This window comes from Plectropomus leopardus, chromosome 13 (assembly GCF_026936395.1).
Source record: "Plectropomus leopardus strain MGB_pleo_1.0 chromosome 13, ASM2693639v1, whole genome shotgun sequence".
NCBI lineage: Eukaryota > Metazoa > Chordata > Actinopteri > Perciformes > Serranidae > Plectropomus > Plectropomus leopardus.
This window is the reverse complement of record NC_142188.1, coordinates 1,707,029-1,731,575: the sequence shown is the minus strand read 5'-3', so window position 1 is coordinate 1,731,575 and position 24,547 is coordinate 1,707,029. Positions and strand designations below refer to the sequence as shown.

At 40.3% G+C, this 24,547-nt stretch overlaps 1 protein-coding gene across 1 annotated transcript in view; it reads left to right on the top strand.

Moving 5' to 3' along the window:
• The window catches only part of cdh11 (cadherin 11, type 2, OB-cadherin (osteoblast)), a 116,837-nt gene extending 92,588 nt beyond the window's left edge, over nt 1–24,249 (top strand). The window contains exons 8-16 of the mRNA XM_042501868.2: nt 4,653–4,840; nt 11,820–11,933; nt 12,065–12,204; nt 13,454–13,590; nt 16,113–16,234; nt 17,107–17,224; nt 18,012–18,263; nt 19,649–19,800; nt 20,965–24,249. Coding sequence (XP_042357802.2) covers nt 4,653–4,840; nt 11,820–11,933; nt 12,065–12,204; nt 13,454–13,590; nt 16,113–16,234; nt 17,107–17,224; nt 18,012–18,263; nt 19,649–19,800; nt 20,965–21,327 — 1,586 coding nt within the window. The 3' untranslated portion in view covers nt 21,328–24,249. The remainder of the gene's footprint in view (nt 1–4,652; nt 4,841–11,819; nt 11,934–12,064; nt 12,205–13,453; nt 13,591–16,112; nt 16,235–17,106; nt 17,225–18,011; nt 18,264–19,648; nt 19,801–20,964) is intronic.
• The last annotated feature ends 298 nt before the right edge of the window (nt 24,250–24,547 follow it).

Below are 24,547 nucleotides of genomic sequence, written 5' to 3'. Positions count from 1 at the left end.
GACTGGGCTGAGATTTGACCTAATAAAGTGGTCAGTGAGTGTGGTAAACTGGGATGTAAAACTGTTAAAGGGGTGTGTGAATAACAGCACTGTGTCTGTGGAATTTATTGTCAAAAGGGCTTCGCGTTTCCATATTCAAATCTAATATGTTTAAATTAATTAATTTTAAGACAGCGCCACACTGTTGGGATGAAAATGGATGTTGTGATGAGTCAGTGCGGATAGGTTCACTAACCACAGGCCATCCGTCTGTTTCCGTAACCAAAGTGGATATAAAACATTTTGAAAACGAGATAAAAAGGGGGGAAAATAGAATTTAACAACCAAACATTCTCAGTTGTAAGTGTTTACAAAGTACCTCTTTGCATTACTGGCTGTGCATCACTGGCAGTTTACATCTGTGATACAAGACAACACATCAAACAGCAATATGTTGTGGTATCGGATATGCGTGTTTAAAAAAACAAAAGTGGAAGCAGTACAAACACCTGCAAGAAAAGCCTCCCAGATGGTGTGAATGAGGACAGTGATTACTTATTTAGTAGTTGGGCAGAGTGAGAGTGAGAGTGAGAGTGAGAGTGAGAGAGGAGAAAGAGAAAAAAGGGAAATCAGATAAGCAAGTCAAGAAAGAAAAAAACAGAAACAGAAAAAGACAGAAATAAAAGAGATACAAAGAGAAAACACAACGAGAGAGATAAAAACAAACAGGAAAAGATATACGGCACAGCTTGACTCCCTCTCTTGTGTTCCAGCAGCTTTTCAGTTTCCATCCAAGCTGTTATATTCTTTCTTTCACTCCAAGGCTCAATCTCTCCGTCTTTCTCTGCTTCTCACAGACTCTCCGTCCTTGTCATTCTCTCCCTTTCACCTCATTATCAAGCATCGTTCGTTTGCCACTCGGAAAATCCATCACGGCACAGACAGAAGGAGGGGCAGAGAAATGAAGGCAAATAACTAAGAGATTGTTCTCAGTCTGACTTCAGCCTCTATAACACCCACATGACGGGTGGTTCTGTTAAATATTGTTCATATACGCCGACCACAGTCCTTCAGAGACAGCTCAACCTCAGTCTGCTTTAAAAACGCAGAACAAAGCAGATAATAAAAGACATCTGAAGCTGTGAACGATCCTCTTTTGGTTGATATCTGCATGAAATTTGCACATAACATTTACCTACAGTGGGTGTTTTTTTTAGGATTGCCATTATAAAACCTTCTATTTTCATCACCAAAAACAAGCAAGAACCTATCAATAAAAACTTCTGACATTTACCATTAAACAGGTACTGTATCTCTGTCACTGTGGGGGAATTGAATCCATTTTTAAACATCAACAAGGAACTTTTGAGATTGGCCTGAAGCAATATGAGCAAAATATATTAAATCTGAGAAGACATACTGTCAACGATCCAACCAAAATTAGCATTAATGACAAGATATCTCGACTTTTCTTGAAAAGTAATAGCATGTATCCATTCCTCATTTATCAAAGTGGAAATGATTTGCTGTAATTGGAACTTTATCCACATTTTTTAGGGAATTCAAGAGACTTTCTCATATTATATCATGAGAATGTTCAGTTACAGAACTGTGCTTATATGTATTTGACCCTTTAAGCTTACAGTACACTATCTTTAGGGCAATATTTGCTGACATTATCTCATGAGTAATTCAATTAAAGCATTTAAATGTAAATGGTTTCAATATGTTTAAATCACCAATACGAATGCTGTAATACCTATAACATTTGCAAAATAAATGTATTCAGGAAATTGTTGGTTCAAAAAATAAATAAATACAGGGCAGAAGGAGGGGGGCATTAGTACAAGAAAAAACAGAGAATTTCCAAGATTAAAATGGGTAATTTACAAGAAAAAAATTTAATATATTTGAGATTCAAGCTTAAAACAATGAGGAAAAAATCTGAATATTCTCTGGGATTAAAGTGATGAATATGCAAGAAAAATGTGATTTTATCTGGATTAAAATGGTAAATTTAAGAGAAAAAAAGATGTACATTGCCTAGGATTAAAGTGATTCATATTCAAGAAAAAAAGAATTTAATATTTTCAGAAATCCAAATGGTACGAGGCATGAAATCACTGCCAGATTGTCAGGTGACACAGTATATAGTTAACCAAAAAAATATGTTTCCAAAATTATGTTTTCAGAAAAAATAAATATTTTATTTTGATATTATCATGTAGTGTTTTTGCACTTTCCCTCAAGGTTATATCCTTTTTTCAACTTTTTTTTTCTTCCATCTTCCAACTTTTTTTAAGGTAATTTTTTGGTAACTTTTTTTTAATAATTTCTTGCTATTTTTTGGGTCATTTCATGTTAAGTTGTTCATCGCCTGTTTATGTTCTTGAATGTATTCAAGCTAATTCGCTCAAGTTTCAAAAGGTTAACCCAAAAGGCAGAAGTCTAAACTGATTCACAATAAAATTAAAACACACCACAGAGACAATATATTAGCTCTATGCATGAATCAACAACTCCAGTTAATAATTGTCACTTAAATAAAAACATAAATATACGCTCAGTTTGTTTTGAAAAACAAAACAACTCTTATGGGAGGGAGACGATATGTTTTCCTAAACTATACTAAAACTTTGTTTATCAAGTCCGCCTGCCAAGTTTAAATTACTGATATATTCAACACATCCAGAACAAAATGCATCTACAATATTGTCAAAGCAATAACACATTAAAGCCCCCAGTCATAAATTACAAAGTAATATCGGGCATTATTGTTGGTAATCCCATTAAAATTACTGATCTGAGAGATTGTGGTCATTACACGAGTTACATTTACGATCCTCTTTATTGGTGTTTATATCTAAACTTTGCCGGTTTTATGAGCTCCTCCCTTCAGGATCGGACATCTGTGTGAATACAAATAGCGCAATCATTTATGTGGCGCTAATGAAAGCATCTAATGACTTTCCCAAACTCTCACACTGGCTTTGTCAGAGAGTAACGGCTGAAAATGAACACAGAGGAAAACAAGAGCGGGAGATTTACGAGCGCACGGGTTTTACTTTTATTTGAAAGACACATTTGCTTCCACTGTGGTCCTCGATTGTAAATATACATTTCCTGTGGCTCATTTTAGCCCGCAGCCAGGTACACCAGCTGCCTGTGTGTCCTGTCATACAGCGTTTAACTCAGCTGCCAGGAGCCATTGAAGTTAAGCTACTTAGGAGAGGCAAGAATGGAACGACAGGAGGAGAGAGGGAGGACGAGGGCAAAGGGAGGGCAGAGAAGAAATGAGCTTTTAGCCAGAAGAGGCAGAAGGGAGGAGGAGGAGGAGGAGGAGAAGGAGGGATAAACATGAGAGAAACAGGGCGGAGAGGGGGAGGAGAGGTGAGGATGAATGGAGAGATTTAGGAGGAAGAAGCAAATGAGAGACGGAGAGGGAGGGGAAGACGTTACCAAACGGGAGTCTGGAGAGGAGTTTAAAAAGTGGGGACAGAGATGAGGAGCAAAGATGGAGAGAGGAGGGATTTGGTGAGGATTGACGGGAGATGTGGTGGAGGCGGAGGGTTGCAGGAGAGATTTGGGCTGGATGGATCAGCTCCTGTGAGTCGCTCCACTCTCCCACTCATATTTGCTCAGGAGCCACACGGCCAAATGAATTTCATGATTCACAGGATTGCTACACCTGGACAGGCAGGATAAACATGCTAATGGTGCACAAAAGTGATGAGTCGACTATGAGTGAGGAGGAGGAGGAGGAGGAGGAGGAGGAGGATGGGTGATAAATCGTAGGCAGCTAGACTTGCTTGAGTGTCTTGAAGATAGTGTTGGGCCGATTTAAAAAATTTCAAACCGGTTTGATATGACAACAAACAGCCGAATTTTACAAATTCTCTTTGTTTTTCTCGCCGCTCTGTAGAAGAACGCCTTTATATGTGCCGGCAAATGTTCTTCAATGGTGTTTCATGACAAAGTAACACCGCCAACTACTGGCCTGACATACATGTTTTTGTTTGTGAAAACGATTCTCGTGTACATGGATCTGCAAAAACAATGTCATCATGTGAATGCATGTATATATATATATTTTTTTAAATGCAAAGGAAAGACTTTTTTGTTATGTAGTAGGGTCATTCTCATCTCAACGTGGCCTAAAACAAGGTTTGGGGAGCTCCGGAGAAGATGGATGGGGAGGAAATGACAGATTTGAGGGAAAAAGTACAAGCAGGATGATGGACAGAGGTAACGTGATAAAATGAGACAGATGAGATGAAATGGGGAGAAAAGATTTGGGGAAGGAGTACATGAGAGATGGGAGAAAGTGAAGAGGATAAAAGAGAAGAGAGACATATGGTCCTACTGCTCTCATTCTGTAAGCCAGGTGTCTCCTCCTTCAGACGCACACTCACCTGACACTATAGGGGGTATTAATATCCTTTGGGCCATATGAATATCCTTTGGGCCATATGAGACAGATGGCATGGCTCATGTTAATGCCTCTCTGCCCTCCAAAACTGACCCTGCCGCAGATAGTAAACACGGTGGCAGCCAGCCAGGAACTCTCTGCAGACTCTAAAGAGTGAATACAAAAGCGAGCTGTGACCAGGAGTTGACACCAGCATCACCGAGCAGCGCAAAGTAAATTTCATCTGCCTCTGCTTCCCTCCCAGGTGTGTATCCCATGTCCGTATCAGAGGATAAAGTGCCGGGAGAGGAGGTGGGCCGCCTCAAGGCCAAAGACCCCGACCTCGGAGACAACGGGATGGTGAGCTACCGCCTAACAGACGGAGATGGACTGAGCATGTTTGAGCTGAGCACCGACTCCGAGACCAGAGAGGCTGTGATTAAACTCAAGAAGGTAAGAAATCAAAGAATGAGACTTGTCCAACAAGACTGGAAGGACTGTCTCTGTCTGTCCTTCTATTTTCTAGACATCTGTTCATCCAATTGACTTTAAAAATTACATTTAGAAATATAATGATTACCTATTCAAAATCATGCTACAAAATGATTAAAATTTTAAAGCACTTTTTTACGTTGCTTTTTTTATTTATTTTTATTTTTATTATTTTTATAGTTTTTACATTTACTTTAAAAAAAAAAAAATTCAGGTCATTATCTCTTGTATTTCTTTAATTTTCTTACTATTTTTTTCCACCAGCCCAGGATGGAAATATCTGTTTCTATAGCTGTTAAATGCTTAACAGTGTTCACCAGTTAGCCTCTTAATGAGCCTCTCTGCTGTTTGCTGTTAGTCTGCAGTGGTTTTACATTTTTTCTCATAAAAAAAGCTGGCTGTAGTGGCTAAAAATGACACTGTGGAATTTGTGATTGCGAATCAAAATAATTAAGTTAAAAGTCAGGCATCTAAACAATGACCTGAAGCCAAGTTTGTCACTTAAAAATTGTTTCCACATTTGATAAATCGGTAATATTAAAAATACTGATTACAAACACTTTAAGGAAAGACACAGTCAAAGCTAGAAAGACTTGTCTGGATGTAGTTGGAGATAAAGTAACAGTAAGTTTAACACCATAGAAATCTAAATGCTGCAGAGCTGACAGGAAAATCAATATTTAACAATTTTTTTATAGCTGACAGTTTGCAGCAGAGACGTTGGTTGTTTTTGTTCCTCTGGTCATAAAAATCCTGTCGATGGAACATTCGATGGGTTGGAGCAGTTTCTGGTGAAGAACATTGGTCAAAATTAGCTAATAGTGGCTCCTTTGTGTGTGCGTCATCATCCACTTTTCCAATTTGCCAGCACAGATAGTCAAGAAGGCACTTTTTCTACAGACAAAGCAGTTTAGTGTGTGCCATGGAGAGCCCATATTTGAGTCCAGTTTGCCTGTTAATGTAATGGGTTAACCCCTTGAAACCTGGATCTGCATCAGGATTCTTGTGCTGTGTTGAGATGCCTTTCACAAATTAGCAACTTATCAAAAATGTCTCGGAAATTGCAAGAAATTAGTAAAAGATGACAAGAAAATTAGTTTTTTTAAAAAGAGAAATTGAAATTTCTGGGGAAAATGCCCAGAAAACTATATGTATAATAATTTTAACCATGTATTTTAAATGTGTTGCAGACAGAAAAATGTACTTTACTTTTTTTTAATTTTTTTTGTTTGTTTTATTGGTTGTTTTTTACTTTACCTTTTTTTAAATTTGTTTATTTTCAGGTCATTTTTGTTACCTTTTAACTAATTTCCTGTTACTTTTCTTCTTCTTATGCTGCACGTTAACTCTTGAAACCTAGATTTACACCAGTTTTCTAGAGAGAGAGAGTACATTAACTTTCATGCTTCCCTAGGCCAAAGAGCTCATCTCCTGCACTGTGACTGTAATTCACACGCACACCGATGCACACACACACACACACACACACACACACACGCACACGCACACGCACACGCACACACACACACACACACACACACACACACACGCACACACGCACACACACACTGTTGCTTTCAGGGATCCAGCTCAGCACACACAATTACTTTTTTCTCACTGTTCCTCTGTCTCTCTAATGCACGCTCACACACACACTCTCTTATTCTCTCAAATACACACACTGCTCTGTAAGATACACAAAATCTCTCTCTCTCTCTCTCTCTGTCTCTCTCTCTCTCTCTCTCTCTCTCTCTCTCACACACACACACACACAAACACACACACACACACGTGTAGCTGCAGGTCTGGATTATGAGCTGAATCTTCCAGCGAGCGGTGGTAGCCTGCTCTTCCCCCTCGGGGCGTCTGACCTCTCAGTCTTTCAGTTAAAAAATAAAAGCATTTATAGTTGAGCTATCAATGTGTGGGGCGGAAAAAGAAAGAAACCGACACTAAAATCGGCCTCTGAAAATGCTCTTTTTCTTTTGGATTGTTATCCTACAAATTAAAAGACGACAATTTTAGGTTTGCCAGACATTCAGCCCACAGAAACGCAGCACGTCCTTATCTGGTGAACGGCTTGGCTTTAAAATATGTAATTACAGCATGTGCTCGAAAAGTGCGATGGCATCCGCGACCGAGCTAAGTTTCCTGTCCTGACAGCAATGACGCTGCTCAGAGGAGCAGCCGGCCTTAACCCACAGCTCGTATTTACTGATGCTGTGGGAAAATCTCTGTCTGAATCAATCGATACAAGTCTGTTTCATGCTTTTTTTCTCACAACCGTCTCCATGAGCGATTTCTTTGGAGCTCTGAGCCGGAGCGCGGCATTAAGACTGTCGGGGTTAGGGGCGTTCATCCCACCAGTGTCACCAGGACTGAGCGAGGAAGTCAGTGAGTGATAATGATGAGTAATGTGTCCTCTCCTCTCTTAACAATGTGTGTGTCCGGGAGCGAGGCAGTTAACCCGCAGATCAGTAGAATAATAGAAAACTGTGTGATTGTGGTGGGCAGCGCTCAGGTGGGAATTTGTGAGTTTGACCGGATTTGAGTAAGAACTGGAAGACAAATCGCCTCTGCTGGATAAAATAAAGCACAAAGGAATAGTTCAAATGTGTACTTTTCAAGAAAAGGATCCCTCACAGAAACTGTTAGAAGAAAACTGACTCAATGTGCTGAAGAGCAAAGCAGGACGGCCCAATCAAAGTAATGAGAGCAGCTGATTACACTCAAGTGGGGCCGTGTGTGTGTGTGTGTGTGTGTGTGTGTGTGTGTGTGTGTGTGTGTGTGTGTGTGTGTGTGTGTGTGTGTGTGTGAACATTCTACGCTCAACTCACCATTACTGAAAGAAGAGAGGAGCACTGACCTCATTGTAAAACCAGGATAAGAACGTGTTGGTGTTTTGTGTCAGACTAAGTCGTCACATGTTGCCACTTTGCAGGTGACTTCCGCGTCGACATATTAAGCTCTAGGTGTCCTTCTGCATCTGCTATTGACGTTACGGGATGCTGCTACCGTGATGTAACACAAGCGCTTGGTGGTATTACACTGCACATTGTTATGTTTTGGCAACAAAAGCACATGGCGACCAACGCAGGGAGGTCATTGGCAGCGTTTTAGCCTGACGCCGTCAACCAGCGAATCATGTAGACGTGAAGGGTGGCTTTCAGTATTACACTGAAATTGCTGCAAAAGTAGCGGTATTTGACAACTTCGAAAAGAGAACGTGTTGGTGTCAAATACGGATGCCAAAGGGTGCCTTCGGTGTCCACGACGTGATAAAGTGTTGGTATTTGACAACATTTAACTAGCTGGAAATTTCTCATTTTCACAATCTGAACAATTTGAAATCATGTAATCATGACTTAAAGCCTTGTGATTTTAAGATGTCAGTGCCACAACTGCCAACTACTACGCAATCAATTCAGGTGTGTGTGTGTGTGTGTGTGTGACCAGCTGACGTAAAGAGCTATCGCACAACAATCCCTCTACACAAATCCCTGTGTCTCATGGAATAATAACATAATAGCCTGATGCTGATTTCAAGTGAGTGAGTGAAAGAGAGAGAGAGAGAGAGGGGGAGAGAGAGAGAGAGAGAGAGTGTGTGTGTGTGTGTGTGTGTGTGTGTGTGTGTGTGTGTGTGTGTGTGTGTGTGTTAATAGTGTCGCGATGCCTCTCGAGGGAAATCAACACCTTTTGGCCCCTGAAGGCAGAGCCACACAAAACTAAAGGCCAAACATGCTACAAACATACACACACAACAACACGTGCACGGACTTGCACCTAAACACACTTTCAAATCAGCATCGGGAGTAGCCTTCACTAATCTCTGTTCTCTCACTGTCTCACAAACACACACACACACACACACACACACACACACACACACACACACACACACACACACACACACACGGGATGAGCTTTAATCAGCTATTCTCTTTCAACTGTGTCCTGACGAAAGCAGTCCGCAGAATATTAAGGAGCTGTGTGTGTGTGTGTGTGTGTGTGTGTGTGCCCGTGTGTGTGTGTGCCCCCGTGTGTGTGTGTGTGTGTGTGTGTGTGTGTTGTGGGGGGGTGTTATTGTGAATATTATTATCTCACACTGATTACACAAAGAGAATGAAGAGAGAGCAGCTCTATAGACTGAGATGGAGGGAGTAAAGAGATAGAGAGGGCAGAGGAGACGGAGGGAGCATGACGGGAAAAAAAAGGGAAAATGAAAGAACTGGGTCACATCTATCCTACTAGCATTGTACCTGTCATCAACACGTTAAACAGCGGCGCCGCAGAGTCAGAAGCCGCTGCGACTGAATGAGCACAGAGCGATCCATTGAGAGGAAGCGTCCCTCCAGCATCGAGGTGTTTGGCGGCCAAATCACATGAAAACAGCTCTGAATCTGATCAGATTAAAGCGCCGCCGCATCATCTCAGCGGTCTTACCTTAAGATGACGCCGACCGGCGGCCATGTTTGATCCCTCACTACAAAAGGAAAATACTGTAACAGGGACACTCAACATGCTTTGCTTGAGGGCCACTTCAGCACAATGACAGAAGGCCAGGGGCCAGTTGCAGCAGTACTCTCCCATTTCTAGGATTTTAGGACATTTCTAGGATTTTAGCAGATTTCTATGGTTTCCGGAGATTTCTTGAATAATAGGACATTTCTTAGATTTAAGGACGTTTCTCAGATTTTAAGACATTTCTCTGATCATTTTATGCACTCTGGCATCTTATGTATACTAAAAGTACAATCACTTTACTCATTTCATTTATATTGTGAATTACAAAAAATTTGGGGGGCCATAGGGTGCTGGCTATGAGTTGAGTACCACTGCAGTATAATAATATAACTGGTTGAGATCAGAACCTTTTATGAATAAAGAGCAGTGATGATGAGACATACTTTAATAAAAGATCTCATCAATCGGCAGCTTCCCCCCCATAATATTTAGTCTTTGTGATGGTCCTAACTCCCGCTAAACCTTGTGTGTTAACTTAAATCTATAGCAGCTTCACTCTGCTTTTACAACACTTCACACAGGGCTTAAGAGCCCGGTCTCCTCCCACTGGGATTTCATTAAGTGATGGTAGCCAGGAGATGAAAAGATCAAGCGTGCTCCTGGGACTTTGCCAGTTCAGTTATACTGGCTGGAAAAATACTTTGTGGGGTGAAAGTGGTTATTATCTAGGTTCATAATACACCAATGAAACCCAAAAGATTGTTTTTTTTAATGGTGATTACGGCTTCAACGGAGCTACGATGAGCGCAAGTCACAGCCAAGTGCTGCTGGCAACGAACGGGTCCTCATAATCATGGCAGAGAGCATCCCTGTGGTATTATAGCTTTTATAAAGCGACTGCCAACACATTTGTTGACTTAAAGGTTTTCCCCGCTGCTCTCAGCGCAGAAGAATAGAAGTGAGGAGAAAGAGGAAAAAGCATCAGACGTACGACTGCTTGGCCGAGGGTCGTCACTCTGTAATTGATGCGCCACTCTTTTATGACTGGATGAAAATGATGTTTTCAGTGTGAGCATTGACCGGCACACCTCAAAGCGCACACACACTCGAGTCAATTCAATATCAAGGCAGTTACAAGTCAATGAGTTCTCTCCCAATATAGAGTAAGTGAATTGAGGCTCAGTTCAATATGAGGGAATTGGATCTCTGGGTTTCTACAGTGGCCGACTTAGATTGTTATATTGAAAATTCCAGGAATTTTAAATTATGATTTATTCCTAATTTACCCTTCTCAACAGCCCGTTTTCACTCCCAACTCATCAGATGATGCTGCTTTGTCAGTGGACATTGGCATCAAACACAGACATACATATTTCAACCAAACTGGAGCTGGCGATTGTTGGAACTGTGGACTTAACTAGATTATTAACAAGAGTAACCAAGATGGTTTGGGTTTTATTTGTGGTCGGCTTTGAATGAAGTGTGTTTTATGATGAGTGTTTCCCAAATATATTCTCTCCCTGGGCGGCCTGCCCAGGTAAATTGAGACCTGCCCAGGAAGATAAAATCCAAATTCTACTGTTTTTTCCAATCAACCGTGTAATTTTACAGTGCACACAGACCATCTGGCCTCCAGCCCCACCAGTGTTTCCCATTAATTACAAAGACTATGGCGGCCCGCCATAGTCTCATTTGTCCCGCCATAGTCCCAATGGAGCTGGACTGTTAATTATGCATAAACATTATAATAAATCCTTAAAATAACTTTATAATTTAAATAATAATGGTAATAATACATATAGTTTTCTAGACAGTTACATTTTTTTCCCCTAGCTTATTTTTACCATTTTTCTGAATCTACTAATTTCTTGCAATTTGCAGGACGTTTCTTGGCAAGTTGCTCATTGCCTTTTTTCCTGTTTTCAAAAGAAATCAAATCAATTTGCTCATGTTTTAGAGGGTTAAATACTTGTCAAAGTTTTCTGAATTCAAGAGAAGTGATGTCAATCCAGGCTTCACAGAGTAAAAAATAGACTTGCATTGTTTTCATCTGATAAAACACAAATGGTTCATTCTGTTACAAAAGACTCATATATCAAATCATATCATATCATATCATATCATATCATATCAAATTATCTTGAGGTTAAAGTCGACATCTGGGTTTTTCTTGGTTTTGTTGGTGTGTAACATAACAGTTGGACTGCTGATGTCAGTACAAGTGATAATGTGCCTGTTTTCATTCATGCAGCAACAGCTCCCCCTACCAGAGGACAGGGACACAGCACTGGTCACTGCATCTCACAAAGCCTGCAGTGCATTTTATCCAGCATCGAGATATCATGACACTGCAAAAAAGACAATATATCATATGAATCTGTATTTACGGGTACTATCTGATAAACAGGGAGGAATTTTGATTTGAGACGAACTGATTAGGTGACCTGTCTGCTGTCTGCGTCCTTCCCTCTTTCAGCCGGTGGACTTTGAGACGAAAAGGTCGTACACTTTGAAGGTGGAGGGATCCAACACTCACGTTGACCCTCAGTTCCTCGCTTGGGGGCCATATAAGGACGAAGCCACGATAAAGGTATGCATGTGTAAAAATGTGTGAAGAGGAGCATGAGTGTATCTGTTGGTTTGTGTGCAAGAGTGTGTGCCTAGGTAATATCACAGACCCCTTCTAACTGTGTGTGTGTGCGTGTGTGTGTGTGTGTGTAGATATCAGTGGAGGATGCAGATGAGCCGCCTGTGTTTGTAGCTCCCAGTTACACTTTTGAGGTGGAGGAGAACGCGCCTGAAGGCACCCTGGTGGGACGAGTCCACGCCAAGGACACTGATGTTGCCAACAATCCCGTCAGGTAACACGGAGTTATAGAGCTGTGTACACACACACACAAACACACACACACACATGCGCACACACACACACAAACACTGAGTCAAGCTCATAGCAGTAGGAGAATTTCAATTTTTCACACCAGTGTAAGTTGGAAAATCGCCAAAAAAAAAAAATCCTTTTTAAACAAACAGTGTTCCTTCAGCTACACTGAACAAACAATATGACTCAGAGAAACTTGGCTTTACACTCACATTGTTATGCAGAAACACAGATTACATATAAATAAGTTCTCAACAGAATAGGGATGCAAAAAAGGATTACAAAAGCATAACCAGACACTTTTTGTAAAAATCAACTGAAAAACAATCACTGAATCTGGACTTATAAAACAATATACACGCTTCATGTTGTTTTATTTCCAATATACAGTCATTATGCACAAACAGCAGCAAAGTTTCTTTTAAATGATCTTCATAACACTAACTAAAGCTCAACATGACTCTTTATAAAAACTAATGTTCACCAAAACTAAATTTTTTCCCATGAAAATCATCCCGTCAAGCCTTCAAATGACTGATAACATGGTGCTGTTGAATACTCAAATGATTAACTGATAAGTTAATTACAGCAGTCTATGGTGTCTTATTTAAAAAACAGACAATTGCTGTGGAATTAATTCAAAACATAAATGCTTAGACGAAGCAGTAAATTTCTTTTTGATTCTTTTTTATGTGTGTGTTAAATTATCAATTTATTTAGTAATCAGCCTTTGAAAGGCAGGATAATAAACAGCCAACATTGCAGTCGAGCATCAACGAGTCGAGGAGCATTTCACAATAATTACAGCTGTATAGTATCCCTTACTTACACCTTTCGCCTCATTTATTATGCATGATCTTCAAATATGCAAATCAGCTGCACGCCTGCAGTTTGGGCGTACCTGCTTGAGCGGGCGTTCAATATATATACTCACATTTCAAAATGCTGTCAAAACTTCAATTTTGAGATAAAATTCGGAAATGTTATACACTTAATCTGCCATGAAAGCAAAATTTTATCTTTTTTTCATAAATAAAGATTTGTGTGGCAAGAATTTTACTTATAAATATCACTCGTGTTAAAACAGAAAAATCAGGATATTAATGTTTAAAAAGGAAGCTTTAAATTTGACCTCATGCACTTTTATCTGTTGTTTTGTTTGATTGTTTTTTTAAATAAAGCTCTTAATCCTAATTTTTGTTGTTCATGTGTGTTAATTCTCGGTGCAGGTACATGATTCCTCTATACACAGACGTCGAGCAGTTCTTCAGCATAAACACAGAGGACGGCATGATCACCACAACAAGACCGCTGGACAGAGAAACTCAGCCCTGGCACAACATATCTGTGTCGGCCACAGAGATAGGTACGTGTGAACATTTTATTCGAATCAGGACTGAATCATGTTGTGTGAGGGCATGCGGTTCTCCAGAATTTATCACAAATATAGGCTACAAACAAACATGATCACCATAATGAAATTAGCTAAAATACAAATACGAAGAAAGTTTAGACTCATCAGCATTTTCTCTCCACACTCACACCTGTAACGTTTTAACGTGAGGTGGCACCATGTCTACAAGACTGTCAGTTAAAGAGCGACAGTCTGCCTGTTTTTGATATTGGCTGTCGCACCATGTATGCTGCTGAAGTGGTAAACTTTATACTGTGATATATGATGGAGAGACAAAGTCACAGATGGAAAAATCCCAGACAGCCACCAGGCTGTACATTAGCTGGCATCCAGAGCCCAACCTGTCATTCTGCGGTGCTGGATACAATCCATGACATCCAAAGTACAGAATTTAAGTGGATTCAAGCTGCCGTCTTTAATTTTTTTTCCCTCTGGGTGGGACTAAAGTTAGATTTTTTTTTTAATTGCTGTGAATGTCGGTGAAGAAGTAATTATATATTCAGCGTCAGCCAGGAGGGATTGGCTCCATGCAGATGCTTGGTGGTGTTGTTTTTGTTGAGTACAGCTGGCTGTTAGCCCCGTTACTGTGTCGATGGCCAGTTCATTTAAGTGTTGAATGCACATGCAGTTTGTCTGCATGGCTTCTTATGTTATTTTCATTCAAGGTCTTGGACAGAAGTAGAAACAATCATTATGTTTAAATGCACAGTTTAGTGGAGCTACGGTTATAACTGGATTAAGTCACTTAATGTGACTACTGTCCTTGTCCCAGTATACATTAAAAACAAACTTTTTTGCCATAAATGGGAGATTTTTTTCCCCGAAATTTCCATGTTTCCATAAGGCATACTTTATATTTCGCAGTTTAAATTTGTGCAATTTGAGGGTTGATGGGACCCGCCTCAAGTCTGATGAGTTACAACTTCTAACAGAGGTAATCACCCTCTTCTTCTTTTTTAATGAGACAAATGTTTTTGAGATAAGAGGGACATGTGGAGGCCCACACAATATCACAAACAAAGAGAAACTCCCTCAAACTGTTGCACTTACACCTGACAACAAAGACACTGCCCCAATTTTCATCCAATCAGAGGACTGCTGAGACAGATGATTACCTGAAACTGCTTTACACCATCAGCCAAACAACAGAGTTAAAAATTCACAATAAATCACAATAAACAATAAATATAGCTACATTCATCATCACAAACATCATAATGAAATGTTTTATTATTTCAGTCAATCAGCAGTAAGTTGGACAGTGTGTGGGATTCTCTCTGTGTTTATAAATCACATCCTCCTCCAACACACCTGTCACACATTCAGGTGTGCAGAGATTCTCTTCAGCAGGCCCAAACAACATTACAATACGTAATATGAGGATAAATTCAGGTGTAAAATAAAGTTAAAATACAGAATGATTAACTAAATTACTAACAATTGACTTCATAGTCTTTTCACAGACAAGTTGAATCTGGTATTTCCATGTGAGTTTTCTCTCTACTATGACTCCTTTAAAGCATCCGTCTCCACCACAAACCCTCCTGCTAACTACGCAGAGAGCGAGGGGCCAAAAACAGGGGAACGAAATTTGACCCAGAGACCCTCCGGAGCTTTCTCTCCCCGGCTTCGACCCCACAAACACTGCAGCCAGCGAGCCTCAGCAGCCCCACCCTGGTATTCTGTGGTCGGGGCTCAAACTACCAGAGCGCCGCGTGGTTTCCCTGTGGCGTGCTAGACGCCAGACGGCCAGATGGAAACGGGCTCGCCGCCCACAAAACTAGGACCATTGCAGGCTACGCTAACCGCTAACAGGCCCTGGAAAGCTAAATAAATGCCGAGTAATGACAGGGTTGTGGAAAAATCGAACTGACTAGAATCACAAATATGCAAGAAATGGATGGTTGTGCTTTTTTTTTTTTTTTATGACAAATGGGTGAAAGACACTGTGTTCTCGCCTGGTTCTTTTGTTGTTAATATTCTGGGTGAATCATAAGTTCAGGTTTGCCGTATGTGTCTATTCAGGCTGCTCAGAAGTCATTCTGTCTGCATCACACCTTTTATTTTCATCATTTTTAATCTCCAACAAGCATAACTTGACATTAGTCACTTTAGCATATCAAAATAGTTTCTGTGAAAAAAGTGTGTGAGCGGGTATTTTGATGTCTCACAAACTCGTGTCTGTAATTTTTGCAAATCAAAAGTAAATAGCCGGCTGAGTGGCTGACTGACTGACAAGCAATCAGGCTGGAAAATATTCATAGTTAGCTTTGTGTTCAGCCAATGCCAAACATGGATTACAATGCAGACACACAAGCAGTCACACGCACACACACTTCAAGCACAAATGACAGTCTGCTTTTAATGACTTTGACACTGCTGCGAATTATGGTGCGCGGCTGAATACTAATTTTGCCTCATACTGTGTGTGTGTGTTTGTGTGTGTGTGTGTGTGTGTGTGTGGGTGTGTGTAGGAGGTCATCACCAGGACACAAAAGTGCGTGTTAACATTAAAGTCAAAGATGTGAACGACAACGCTCCAGAGTTTGCCACCAACAACGAAGTCCTCATGTGTGAAACTGTTGCACCGGGAAAGGTACGTATGTCTTTGTGTTTGAGGGAAAAATAAATAAAATAAATAAATAATGAGTAAATAGATAAATAAATAAATATACTATATATACTTACTATATACTTTTTTTGATATTTTTGTTTTTTTGTTTGTTTTTAAACGCACTCTAGTGCCATATTTACCCTGAAAAATGTTTTGTTGTTTTAAATTTTATTGTAAATTGTGATGTTTAATATATTGATTGTTGTTAATAAGTAGTACTGTTCATTATTTATGAGAGGAGAGGAGCTAATGGAAAAAGGGGAGGAGGTATGTCAAGTAATTCTTAGACTTTCTTTTTTTTTGCTTAGGGGAGGGGCATATCATGATTTAGCATGATTTTTAATGGGATTTTTGGGGGATTTTTGTTTGGGGGGGGTGTTTTTTCTTTAAAAAAAAATGTAGGCTTTTTTGTTGTTTTTTTTATGTTTGTTTTTTTTTTTTGTTTGTTTTTTTTTTTTTTTGTTTTTTTAAAATACTTGGTTATTTTTAAAGAAAAAAATGCCTCCCAGACCCCATGGGCCGGAAGTAACATATAATTCACCAAAATTACATTATCTAGAAATGAAAATAATTGTTGAATTTTTGAATCTCTGATGGTCAATTGAGCTTATCATGAGGGACACATGCATTTTCCCTGAGTCACTCAGGGAGGCTCAAGGAAAAATAGTTGTTGCCACCTCTGATGAATAGAGAACAGTACCTTTCACCTACTAATTTTTTTTTTTTTTAATACATATTTAGATCCAGGGCTTTTTATTAAGGTTGAAGCCTCAGACGACCAAGCCTAATGACGCCACCAACCACAAACTGTATTTTACATTAACATGTTTCTCTCTTATTTTAATTTCTGTCAGGTTATTGAAACAGTGAGTGCGGTGGACAAAGACGAGATGGCTCACAGACAACACTTCACCTTCAGCCTCGCTCCTGAAGTCACCCACAACCACAACTTCTCCCTCAAAGACAACAGAGGTGTTTGACCTTTTTATTTCTTTTTATTCTCTCCATTCCTTTCTCTCCGTTTCTAGCAGCCAGTCTGACTGTTTCTTCATCTGCCGTCTCCTTCTCTCTCTCCCCCTTTTCACTCAGATTAGATCAAAGTATAACCAGATGGAGGCTTACACTACCTTGTAGAAAGCAGCAGGTGCTCTGAATCTCTCTCGCACACACGCGAATGCACACATGTTGTTCGGGCTGTATTAATTGCAGTGGGGTCTCGGTCCGTCTGTACATACATCTTAGGGGGGCCAGCTGATTGAATTAAGTTTTGTGAGCGCTGCTAGACAGACTGAAAGAAATAAAAATGAGAGAAAGAGGCAGGAAAAGAAGAATATATCGAGAGGAGGACTCAAAAGAATAAACATGAATTATGTATATGCATCCCGGGCCGATCCTGATTTTGCAATACTTCAAAGTTTATCCAAGAGTATTTCTGTGTACATTTAATCCAATTTGCTTTTGTATCCAGCAATGTTAAACTACTTTCTTTGCATAGCTCTAAGTATCAGTGCAGTACAGTAGCTTTTATATGTTTCACTTAAATGGCTTGGTAATGTATTTTTAATGTAAATGTTAGAGACTGTTTGCTTCATGATGAAGCTCCTGAAATGCCCCTAAAGGACCTCATGTTTTCCATTTTCAGGGGAAGAGATGATGCGATGAAGTCCAAGCTATAACAAAAGTCTAAATGCCGAATTTGGTATTCAAACTTGGTCATATGAGCTTTCTCTTACTGACATGTCTCATTCTCTGTCTGCAGACAGCACAGCGAGTATCTACGTGCTCCGTAAAGGATTCAGCCGTCTGACCCAGGACGTTTACTACCTTCCCATCGAGATAAACGACAACGGGTTCCCCTCCATGAGCAGCACCAACACGCTGACCATCAGAGTCTGCTCCTGTGACAGCAGAGACACCATCCTGTCCTGTAATGTGGAGCCCTACGTCCTGCCTGCTGGCCTCAGCACCGGGGCGCTGATCGCTATACTGGCCTGTATCGTCATTCTGCTGGGTAAGAAGATAAAACTGGAGATTTGTCAGTTTGGGAACGGATTTATATAAGACATCGTCTAAGACGATCTGGCACTCTGTTTTAGAGCAGTGATCAACTTAGGACCCACTAGCCAAATCTGGCCTCTGATAGGGTGCCAGGTGACCCCCAAACCATTTTCTAATTCACAATAACAATTAAGTGATTCCCACACACCAGAAAGCACTGGCAAGCTAGCAAGAAGCATGGAGGTTTGAGACAACTGAAGATATCGATGGAGAATCCACTGAGAACGACCCAATGAATTGTTTTTGTACTTTTAGTATACACAAGGTGCCAGAGTGCATAAAACGGCATTGAAAAAGAGCTTGTCTTCCAAAGAGGGATCCCCGTACCTCTCCACAGAGGTCCTAGCTAAGACCCAAATGTCTTAAAATCTTAGAAACGTCCTAAAATCTTAGAAAATGCCATAAAAATCCTCCAAATGTTATAAAACCTAGAAATGTCCCAAAAGAAACTAGAATGTCCTAAAATCCTAGAAATTGTTGTTTAAAAAACTGAAAAAAGTCACTCAATCCAAGAAATGTCCTAACATCCAGAAACGCATTAAATCTGAGAAATGTCAAAATCATAGAAATGCCCTTAAGTCCTAGGAATGTCCTAAAACCCGAAATGTTCTAAAATCTTCAAATCCCAAAAATGTCCTGGCCAAAAGTTACCTCAAGCAAAGGAAGTAGAGTATTCCTGCTGTAAAGGATTTAAAGATATCTCCTAAAATAATCCTGAAGTGTGTTTTAGAGGATTTTAAGCGAGTCTGAGAACTGAATGAGGCTGTTCACCTCTGGTAATGTTTCCCTGCATTGTTCGAGCCTCAGAGTCACTTGTGCCTCAGCTGCTTCAGCATCACTGCTACCCGTCTCTGCATAATCACTGAGTGTGGGCACATTGTTTTCTGAGTGACAATCTGTTTTTGTTATTCTGTGAAAAATATCTGCACAGAAAAACAGAAAATGTCTCAAAAGTCCTCATCTGTGTCTCCAGACTTGTTTTTTCTTCCTCAGCTAACCCACACTGCAGCTGTTATCTTACTTTTTCTATGTAATGCACAATTTATCCCCACAGCTGGAGTTTACACTGTGATCTAAACCTAATACCACACAACTGAGAACCCTTTAGACATCTGACATGTTGATAACCACCTGCAATTAAAATGGCGTGTGTGTGTGTGTATCACAATACAGTAATTATATTAATTAAACTGTCCAAGGTCTAATTACACTATCCCCCACAGTGCACACTAATTATCTAATGCCTGCTTCTTTCCCTTTTTATCAGGAGATTGTGTGAGCGTTGTTATGTAATCACTAAAGGCAGGACACTTTTTGAATCGTGTTTCTCTTTGGCAGCGATCGTGGTGTTGTTTGTCGCTCTGAGGCGTCAGAAGAAGGAGCCGTTGATAGTGTTCGAGGAGGAGGACATCCGGGAGAATATTATCACTTATGACGACGAGGGAGGTGGCGAGGAGGACACGGAGGCTTTCGACATTGCAACCCTGCAGGTACCAAGAAAACATCTCAATAACTTTTATGGTTCGAAGATAATAAGAGCAGTATATGAAGTAAACATGATGTAGTTTCTGCTCACTGTAAAATACTTCTAAAAAAATCAAACTTAACATCTAAAAGTATTTAAATGTGGTTCTCTGTCTGCAACATTTTTGGTAGATTTTCAGCCCAGTCACAATCATGTTTCATAAGTATATCGTCAACATTTCTACAACCTAACTTAAGTCCATTTCAGGCAGAGAGGAAACAAACAATAACAATGACATAAAATGACTCAATCATTTTGCATCATTGTTATATGGCGGCTTATCCTTTTTCTGCTGGGAGGGTAAGAAGCTTCCAAATGTCCTCGTTTTCCCACTTGAAGACATTTACAACCACTGTTCTTCTGCAACTGCTACGTTTTAAATCTCCCGCGGAGTGTTGCACACATACAACGTTGTCAAAATGTCAACCCTGTCTCGCCAATAATCCCACCCTGACAGCAGTCATGTTTATACAGACGACATTTTGGCGCTGTTTCTACCTTCCTCGTTGGCTTAAAGGCAAGACCACTCTGTTCCCCCGATTCTGCGATCGCACCTTACATGTATACAGATACCTGCCAAGCTGCAGACCATTGTTTGAGACTGACAAACAACAAAATTGACTGTTTTTTAAGCCACTCATTGCAGCGTTTCCAGATGATTTTTAGACCCCAAACTTGGGGTTTTTTTGTTGATCATCCTGTAATTTTTTTCAGAGACATCACCACATTTTCTCCGGCAATAGTGGTATGGATACAAGTTGTTTTTTTAACTACGTCATTGCTGTATTTACAGCAATAAAATGCCACAAAAACTGGGTATTTAAGGCCAAAACATGATCTTTTCCTAACCATAACCAATTGTTTTTTTGTGCATAAACATAACCACACGTTAACCATTGTTGTTAAAATGTTAAGTTGCATTTTATCAAGGACATAATAACGAGCAAACGCAACTTATCTTTGGTTTATGGAAACATACAATGGCAACATTTTTTACTTTGCTGCATCTTGTCCACCAGCAAGTAAACACGATCCTCCGTCAGCCCTTTCTCTACAACCTCTAAATGTCTCTTTCCAGTCTGATCTTACTGGTGCTCTCTTTCTGTTTTTTTGTTGTTTTTTTTTTCAGAACCCAGACGGTGCCAACGGTTTCCTGCCAAGAAAGGACATGAAACCAGAGCTCCAGTATCCCATCAGGCCCGGCGGCCGTCCTGCAGCCAACAGCGTCGACGTTGACGACTTCATCAAGACTCGAATCGCAGAGGCCGACAGCGACCCAACCGCACCTCCTTATGACTCCATTCAGATCTACGGATACGAGGGCAGAGGATCTTTGGCCGGGTCGTTGAGCTCCCTCGAGTCGGTCACAACAGAGTCTGATTTGGATTATGACTATCTGCAGAGTTGGGGGCCGAGGTTTAAGAAGCTGGCAGATTTGTACGGGACCAAAGACTGCTTCATTAACGACGGTGACGATGGCGAGGACTCTTAACAGAGGTCTTACTGAGTGGACGCCCCAGATTTCTGATTTATTGATTCCATGAGGATTTGTTACCAGAGGGTTAACACTCCCCAGCACCCACTCGTCACCTGATCGTTCATGCCAACGTGTCGATGGACGTTAACAGCTCTCCCTTCCACGGCGCCTCCCTGGTCCTCCAAGATGAATTGTTAATGAACACGTTATGAACGCTTGGACTCCCAGTTTCTCCCAAATCTGTCCTCTCCTCCTCCAGTATGTCTCCTCCCCTCCTCCCTCTTTCTACAGACTCGAGCATCGCAGGGCTGGGAGATTTGTTATGTCACCAGTTTGAAAGTTAGGTGTTGGGAAAAGTGTTGCTGTGTGATCAAAATGACTTGCTTATAGCTAACTGTTTAGTTTCTTAGAGGTTCTATATACTTTTGTGGACTGGATTCACGTACTTCCTCTGCGGTTCCTGAGAGAGATTTTATTCCCTGAACAGGTTCCTGAGCGGGGAACGCTCCCCTTAGTGACTCTCTTTGTGGTAAAAGACACACGGAAAGAGAGACACAAGCTCAAGAAAAGACAAAGTTAGTATGGGATCCAGTGACTCTTAGAAATAAAGGTAACAAAAGGGCTGAGGTTCTACCCAGAACCATTTACTTATGAAGAACCCTTTGTAGGAAAAAAGGACAGAGGTCCATGAAGAACTAACACCACTGTTAGTGGGAGAGAGATCTACAGGTAATAACCTTCAGGCTGGGCTCTAAATAAAAACCCATGAAATATAAATGGGTTCTCCGTAGAACCCCTTTGGTGAGTTTTAGATTAAAATATTTAAATATGAAAGGGTTCTCAATAGAACCCTGTGGGTGGTTTATAGATGAAACCCATTGAAAATACATTGTTTCTTGGTTGAACGCCCTGGGTGAGTTTTTGAGAAAACCCTTGGAGTATCAATGGGTTTTCGGTAGAACCTCCCATATGGGTTCTAAAATAAACCCTTGAAATATGAAAGGGTTTTCAATAGAACCGCCTGAGTGGATTCTAGATAAAAAACAATGGAATATAAATGGATTCTCGGTAGAAACTCCTGGGTGGGTTCTTATCAGCAACCTTAAAAGGTGTAAAGGTTCTGGATGGAGCACCCAGAGAGGGTCCGGGGTGAAACCATTACACCAAAGAAAGGGTTCTCTATAGAACCTTTCATGAGGGGTTCTGGGTGGACCCCTTCACAGGGGGTTCTAGGTAGATCCCTCTGAAAGTGTTCCAGTTGGAACCAAAGAGGGCCCTTCTTGGGGAAGAAGCCAAAGAACCAATTATGGTTCTAGTTAGCACCTTTATTTCTAAGAGTGCACCTGATGAAAGAGAATAAAAGGTAATGACAATGTGTCGTAGAGTAAAAACAAAAAGCATTTTCAGATTTGTTGTCGTGTGTGTAGAGAGTTGGTTTGACAGACTCTGGGTTGTTGATACTGTGAAGACGCTCACAGCATCTTCACAGTATGGTGGCCTTATAATAAATAAACAACAACTCCAGGGGTAAACACAACAAGAGTACTGATAGAGACCGCTAGCTTCAGTAGCTACACACAGGCAAGGTGAACCCACACGGACTGAGTATCTGTGAAAACGCTACACAAATACCTTTTTTTTTCTACTCCCAAAAAGACTGGACTCAATCTAAAAACTGTGGATGACTCTTTGTTTTCATCTTCACTGCAGAGAAGAAAGAAAAGCTGCCCTTTCTCCAAGCCCCTGTGTCCCCGTCCCTTCCATCAACAATCACTCCCCATACCAAGTCCACCAATGAATGATCACTTCTCATCCAGAGTCCACCAATGATGATCAATCACAATGAGTAAAAACCTGTGAGCTCGAAAAATCGCCTTAAACTTAATGGACACTCTTGCAACGCAGTGCATTCTCTTTTTTTTCTCCTTTTTGGTTCTTTTTTGTAACTTGAAAAGTATATTCAGAAAGCAAACTATTCTCCATGTTAGGTATGTACAGAGCAATGTGCAGACATGTGATATATCACTCTGAGGATCCAACTTGCGCCTCGTGCACTCTTAAAATAGGATGTGCAATTTCCGCCGGTATGGTACATGTAGACCGGGAAAATGTGCATTGTGTTTTTTTCCCCAAACACCAGCTATGTTGGCAGCAACACGTGTTGCATCAACATGCGTTGCTATTTAAACATATAATGTGCCCACTGGAAAACAACACAAAGCGTGTTTTCAGAGCTGCATATACAGAGAGGCTGAAACCAGAACATCTTTTTTAAGCGTGCAGGTTCTCGTTCAATCTCTTTTTTAATGTTATTATATTATTATGATGATTATTATTGTTGTTTTTTATTATTATTATTATTACCATGATTATTATGACAATAAATGTTCTTTCTTTGGCTGCAGCTACACAGGAACAAATTCATGTTTAACTCTTTGCTAATACGATGTTCTTATGGTTGTTTAAAGATGAAAACAACAAAGTATTTGTTTTCATTTTTGGATAGACGTAGAAAATCTACTGCCAAAAGTTAAATATCAGTTTTGGTTTATGCCTGTGTGAATACAACCTCTCTCATTTCTTATGTTTTTGTTTCTTTTTTTTTTGTTTCATTATTTGGCGTTTCTTCGTTCTTTCTCCCTGTTCAAGAGGAAAACTAGCAATCTGTGTCTGTTGCAGTGAGAGAACGCCTCGTTTTTATTCTCTGTCAAGTTTTATGGTACCGATTTGTACAATTTTAAAAGTTCTTATTTTAGTATACATGCAGAATATTCCAGTATTACAACAAAAAACATGTTAAGAAGATAAGATTAAAAAAATGTTACAGCATCACACTTATATTTTCTGAACATTGTAATGTTGCTTTACTATGTGCTTCAATCTCCGAAGCGAAAAAAAAAAAAAACCTTTGAAATAAATGCTCTTTTTATAAAATGATATTGAACTGTGTGTGGGAGTTCACTTTGTGTAATCTTTAACTGCTGAAAGGATCAGCTGGTGAAGTAGCAGTCATGTGGTCTTCCTGTGTAACAACAAGTCGTGTATTGCTGCCTTCACTTGGTCCTTGGAAATATCGTATTAATGAGCTAATAAATGGACCTCAGATGTCGTAATTACGAGTGGGAATTTGGGAAATTTCGATGATACCTGAGTTGCAACGTTTGCATGACATTTCAGGGCAGCAGAAATAGTGGAAAGCATGGAAAAAGTGTCAGCAATTGATGGTAAAATATTT